At 48.8% G+C, this 6,600-nt stretch overlaps 1 protein-coding gene across 2 annotated transcripts in view; it reads right to left on the minus strand.

Annotated features, from left to right (window-relative positions):
- Positions 1-6,600, minus strand: part of LHPP (phospholysine phosphohistidine inorganic pyrophosphate phosphatase) — a 155,569-nt gene that overhangs the window by 35,673 nt on the left and 113,296 nt on the right. The window contains exon 7 of one of the 2 annotated variants that reach the window (XM_017858650.1): positions 3,177-3,439. The exons of the other annotated variant lie outside the window; for it this stretch is intronic. Within the exon in view, the coding sequence (XP_017714139.1) occupies positions 3,349-3,439 (91 nt within the window). The 3' untranslated portion in view covers positions 3,177-3,348. Of the gene's footprint in view, positions 1-3,176; positions 3,440-6,600 lie in introns of those variants that run through there. 2 annotated transcript variants of the gene reach the window in all.

Here is a 6,600-nt window from a genome sequence, read left to right on the forward strand (position 1 = left end):
TTTTTTTTTTTTTGAGAGGGAGTCTCGCTCTGTTGCCCAGGCTGGAGTGCAGTGGCCGGATCTCAGCTCACTGCAAGCTCCGCCTCCCGGGTTTACGCCATTCTCCTGCCTCAGCCTCCCGAGTAGCTGGGACTACAGGCGCCCGCCACCTCACCCGGCTAGTTTTTTGTATTTTTTAGTAGAGACGGGGTTTCACCATGTTAGCCAGGATGGTCTCGATCTGCTGACCTTGTGATCCGCCCGTCTCGGCCTCCCAAAGTGCTGGGATTGCAGGCTTGAGCCACTGCGCCCAGCCTTATATTTTCTTTTTTTAAATAGAGACAAGGTTTCACCATGTTGCCCAGGCTGATCTTGAACTCCTGAGCTCAAGCGATCCACCTGCCTCGGCCTCCTAAAGTGCTGGGATTACAGGTGTGAGCCACCACACCCAGCCCCTTATGCTTTTCTTAAATTTTCTTTTCTCTGGCTTCCTTTATTGTAAGAATATAGGGTATAATGCAAATACAAAATATGTGTTAACTAACTGTTTATGTTTTCAGTAAATCTTCTGGTCAACAGCAGGCTATTTGTAGTTAAATTTTGGGGAAGTCAAAGGTTATATACGGATTTTCTACTGCATAGGAAACAAGCACCCTTAACCCCCATGTTATTCAAGGGTCAACTGTATCTGTAAATTGTATATTTGATAAAGGCCTTATATCCAGAATACGCAAATAACTCTTACAACTCAATGATAAAAAGGCAACTAATCCACTTTTAAAATGTGCAAAGGAGGCTAGATGTGGTGGCTCACACCTGTAATCCCAATACTTTGAGGATTGGGGTTCCTACTAGCCAGGATGGTTGCTTGAGGCTAAGATTTTGAGACCAGCTTGAACAACATAGCAAGATCCCATCTCTACAAAATAAAATAAAATTCACCAGGAATGGTGGTACATAGCTGTAGTCCTAGCTACTTGAGAGACTGAGGCAGAAGGATGGTTTGAGCCCAGGAGTTCAAGGTTGCAGTGAGCTGTGACTGTGCCACTGCACTTCAGCCTGGGTGACAGAGATCCTGACTTTAAAAAATATATATAAATTAAAATGTGCAAAGAATCTGAATAGACATTTCTCCAAGGAAGATATACAGATGGCTAATAAGTACAAGAAAAGATACCTGACATCACTAGTCATCATTGTAGGGAACTGCAAACCAAAATCTGAATGAGATAGTACTTCACCAGCCACTAGAATGGCTAGAATTAAACAGTCGGATAAGAAGCGTTGGTAAGGACATGGATAAATCAGCCATCATACACTACTGGTGGGAATGTAAAATGGTGTAAAATGGTGTAGCTGCTTTTGAATAGTCTGGCAGTTCCTCAAGTGATTAAAAATAGATACCACGTGACCAAGCAATTCCACTCCTTAGGCATATATCCAAGAGAAATGAAGACCTATGTCCACACAAAACTTGCCCATGAATCCTTATAGCAGCATTACTCACAAGAGCCAAAGGCAGAAACAACCCAAATATACACCAACACAGGAATGAATAAATAACTGGTCCATCCATAGAGTGGAGTATTATTCAGCCATAAAAAGAAATGAAGTCCTGATACATGCTACAACATGGATGAACCTTGAAAACATGCAGAATAAAAGAAGACAGACAGAAAAGGCCACATACTATACAATTCCATTCATAAAAAATGTTCAGAATAGGGAAACCCACAGAGGCAGAAAGCAGATAAGTGATTGCTTAGGGCTGTGGAGATGAGGAGGTAACTAAAGGGTACAAGGTTTATTTGGGGGTAATGAAAATAGCCGGGTGTGGTGGCTCACATCTGTAATCCCAGCACTTTGGGAGGCCAAGGCAGGTGGATCCTGAGATCAGGAGTTCAAGACCAGCCTGGTCAACATGGTGAAACCCCGTCTCTACTAAGAATACAAAAATTAGCCGGGTGTGGTGGCAGGCACCTGTAATCCCAGCTAATTGGGAGAGTAAGGCAGGAGAATCACTTAAACCCAGGAGGCGCAGGTTGCAGTGAGCCAAGATGGTGCCATGGCACTCCAGCCTCAGTGACAAGAGCAAGACTCCATCTCTCAAAAAAAAACAAAAAAACAAAAAAGAAAAAGGAAATGTTATAAAATTGCCTGATGGCAATGCTGTATGAATATAATAAAAACATTAATTATACACTTTAGATGAGTAAATTGTATCATAGGTGAATTATGTCTCAATAAAGTTTTCTTTTTTTTTTTCTTTTTCTTTTTTTTTTGAGACAGAGTCTCACTCTGTCTCCTGGGCTGGAGTACAGTGGCTGGATCTCAGCTCACTGCAAGCTCTGCCTCCTGGGCTTACGCCATTCTCCTGCCTCAGCCTCCGGAGTAGCTGGGATTACAGGCGCTCACCACCTCGCCCGGCTACTTGCCACCTCGCCCGGCTAGTTTTTTGTATTTTTTTAGTAGAGACGGGGTTTCACCGTGTTAGCCAGGATGGTCTCGATCTCCTGACCTCGTGATCTGCCCATCTCGGCCTCCCAAAGTGCTGGGATTATAGGCTTGAGCCACCGCGCCCAGCCTCAATAAAGTTTTAAAAACACATTTAACAGGAACTGATAAAGCAAATATGAAAAGCTGACATATGACAGAGGTGGCATTACAAGTCAGTGAGAGAAAGGGTGGACTATTCAAAAGTGATAATGGAACAACTGTTATCCATGTAGAAAATAAAATCAAATCCCTACCTCACACCATATATACAAGTCAAATTCAAGTAGATTTGGAACCTGAATGTGCAAAGCAAATCTTCAGAATTCCTGAAGGAGAATGTAAAATATCTTTCTTTCTAAGTATAACAAGGAGAGGGATGAATTTCATAGACAAGATAGAAAATGCACAAACTACAACAACATGATTAATACATCTGATTACATTTTAATTTAAAACTGTGTCCCAACAAGAGGCCATAAACAAAGTGGAAAGACAAACCACAGACTGGGAGCAGATGTATGCATCACACATAACTGACAAAGGAGTGGGAGTGAAATGTATAAAGAATGGCTACAAATCAGTAACAAGCATTCCACAGTGAAGCTATAAAGGATATGAATAGGTAATTCACAAAAAGGAAGTTTCAATGGTCAAGGTCATCAAACATTTGAAGAAGTGCTCAAGCACAGTAATAATACAGAAAATGTGGATTATATTACAACAAAATACCATCACAGTCTTCAGAGAAGAAGTTTAAAAAAATCTCACAATACCAAGAATTGGCCAGGATGTGGGATAATGGGATTCTTTCCTACTGCTGGAGGGGACAGAAATGGCATGTCCACTTTGGAGTCATCAGTAGTGTATATCTAATTAGTAAAACAGAACATGCACGTTTGCTCCAGTGAGCTCTTCCGCATCAGGGCTTGCAAAACTTCCTGGACCACAGGAATCACTTAAGTATCTGTTAAAAGAAAGAAAAGATTCCTGGCTCCAAATATCAGACCCACCAGAGCAGATCTGGAAATATGTATATTTAACAAGCTCCCCAAGGTGACCATATTAGCTGGCAAGTTTGGAGAAAAATGCTCTGAAAAACACCTAGCACCATATTTGCACAAGGAGACACGTCCAGAGCTGTTCACGGTAGTGTGATCTATGATCATGAAAAAAACGGGAAATGGCCTACGTGTCCATCAACAGGGGACTGGCATATAAAATGTGGGACAGCCATACATTGAAATGCTACAGCACAGTTCTGGCCTCCTTCCTGGACAACACTGAAATGCTGATTTCTAGAGGCCGGCCAGGCCTCAGAATGAATAGGTGCTATGTAAGTTTTCCCCTGTTGGCGCCGTGTCCACGAATGTAGTTGAGGGGAAACTGGATGGCGCTCAGTGCTGTGATTCTTCTGCCTTCCCCAGAGTTGACTGCCTCCCAGGCAGGACTGACTCAGACTGGCCAGCGCCCCGGTGGCGGGCTGCCTGCTCAGAGGGTGCTCAGAACGCTGGGCCCAGGAGATGTTCCTTAAAGAGGGGCTGTCATTAAGCTCCTCTGGGGAATATGAGATACACACCCGTTCTCAGCCCATTGCAACATGTATCTGCTTGCTGGTTACCAGGAAGACCTGACTTAAAGCCACTTCAACGAGGAGACCCAGTGATTGTGCCTGGAACAGCCTCAGGGGAGTGTGCCAGCCTCAAGCAGCCAGCATTTCCCAGGCTTACACAGCAGATCCCCCTGTCCATGCTATCCTGCCACTGGGAATCCCTTCTGGCCCTCCAGAGAGGCCTCAGGCCTCCAAGCAGCCTGAGATGGGTGGGGCCAAAGCTAAAGCAGCACTCAGGGCTGTGAAGAGTTTTCCACAGTCAGGACAAAATGTGCCAGGCACTGGCCCATGCCCCCGAGGTGCTGGGCTGCCCTGGGTGGTGAGGGTGCAAGGGGGAGGGCAAAGATGCTGCTCAGCCCCTGCCAGCTTCTGATGTATGGCACGGTGTGAGCCCTGCATCCAGCAACTGTGCCTATGTCCCCTCGGCTCTGCCGCCACAGCGCCTGCTACACATACAGTTATGTCCTTCCTGACCCCTCTCCCTCCCCACATCTGCCAAGGCAGGGTGAGATGTCACCCTCTGAGCTCCCCGATACCCTGTGCCTCCTGAACAGAGCCCATCACACCAGTGGTAACCGTCTGCATCCCACCAGTCCTTTACAGCAGACGCTCCCCCTCAGAGGCGCTCGAGAACCCCTGCTGAATAAATGAATGAATGAATGAATGAGCAGATTGGAGAAGGACACGAGGGCCAGTGACACATTAGGCTCTGCAGAGGACCCCCAGCCATGCCTGTGGCCCTGTGGCTCACCTGCCAGGTGGGGACTTGCAGAGCTGCCCCTGAGGTGGTCCACGGGGTGCGTGCTCAGCACACAGCCAGCAGCCCCTGCACGAACTTGGTATTTATTCTACTCCCTTGCAAATGCCCTGGGAACCAGGTCGAGGCTATCAGCAGGGAGGAATCTGTGAAGGCTTCCTGGAGGTGACAGCGTCTGGTGGGGCCTAGGAAGGCAGTGGGAACTCCAAATGTGTCTATGGAAGGAAGAGCGACTCAGGTGTGTGCCGGACCACTCTCCTGGGGCTTGGTCCCAGCCAGGTTCTCAGCTGGGGCCACTCTGGCACCACACCTGGCACAGAGGAAGAAGTCCTCCCAGTCCCTAGAAAGCACAGTTAGAGGGAAACTGGGTGGCACTCCCAGGATGGGGCTGCGTGTGCTGCACGGAGGCGGGGACCAGTGTGGCCCCACCTCACCTCAGGTAGCTCAGAGCCTGGGGTCCGAGAGGTCACACGAGGAGCTGGAGTAGCTAAGCACAGTTGTGATGGGGCCACGAGACTCAAGTCCCAATGCTGCCAGAGTGGAGGAGGGGCGGCCCTGAGGAAGGCCTTCCCCTGGGGAGGGATAGGGAGGTGAAGGTATGTGCATGTGTGCAAACATATGCATGTGCATGCATGTGTATTTACATGTGTGCATGTATACACACGTGTGCGTGTATGTGTGTGCATACATGCGTAGGATGGGGCAGAGCTGGTCACTGCTTTCACATCAGGGAAGGAGAGGTGACCACAGGATGACATTTCAAAATGAGGAAGGCAGGGCCAGGCCTCTCAGGTCACCTGGTGCTGGGTGAAGAGGGGCCTGGCTGTGCACCCACCTCAGAGCCTCAGACTCCCTGGGGAACCTGAAAGCTGGAGGTGTGTCCCCTGGAGAGTCTCAAGTGACAGTTTATGAAGCTAATTAAGTTTTTTCTTTGGATCCATAAAATCTCAGGGTGGGCTCATTCCAAGGGATGTCTTGCTTTAAAGAAAAGGTTAGATGGGAAAAGGCTGTATGGGTGGGTAGGGGTGGGAGGTGACCCCTGTGCCCAGGAGGCTGGAGTGGACTCTGGGGATGGTCCAGTCTTGGGCTGGCTGGGCTTGGCAGAGCCACCCTGGCCTTGGCCATCAGGACACACAGCCTGACAGTCAGGAGCACGAGCTCGGGACACATCGGCCCGCCTGGCTCTTCTCCTGGTCCAGCACGGACCTGCCTGGGCAGGCTACAGAACCTGTCTGGCCTCTGCTCTCCTAGCTCTGAAATGGGGATGACAATGGTACCTACTCACTAGGGTCTGGAAAGACTGAGTATGCGCTCAGTAGACTCTATTATTCAGTTTCCTTATCCTCAAAATGCAAATGACAGGGCCTGCTTTATTTCTGGGTCGTGGCTGTTGGGTGGGTGGAGCAATGTACCTGTGTGTGCAGGATCATGGCTGGCCAAGTCCCCTTGACAGTGGCACATGGAGGCCTGGCTGTGGTCGGGTGCTTAGCAGCCTACCCAGGGCCTGGGCTGGATGGGGTATCGTGGGCTATGGAAGGACAGGTGCACGAGGGCAGGGCTTTGCACAAACACTAATGTGGTCTCCCCATCTACAGGGCAGGTAACTCCTGCCCTAAAGAACCCCCCCACCCCAGCCCCCCAGTTTCCCCGCCCTCACCTCTGCTTATCCCTTGCTCAGGGAAGGAGTTTTGTGTGTGCAGTGAGGAGACCTCTGTATCCCACATTACCAGACGGCCTGGAGGCAAGCCATGGAGGAGGG

The sequence above is a fragment of the Rhinopithecus bieti genome, unplaced genomic scaffold, assembly GCF_001698545.2.
Source record: "Rhinopithecus bieti isolate Rb0 unplaced genomic scaffold, ASM169854v2 scaffold_42745, whole genome shotgun sequence".
In the NCBI taxonomy this organism is placed as follows: Eukaryota; Metazoa; Chordata; class Mammalia; order Primates; family Cercopithecidae; genus Rhinopithecus; species Rhinopithecus bieti.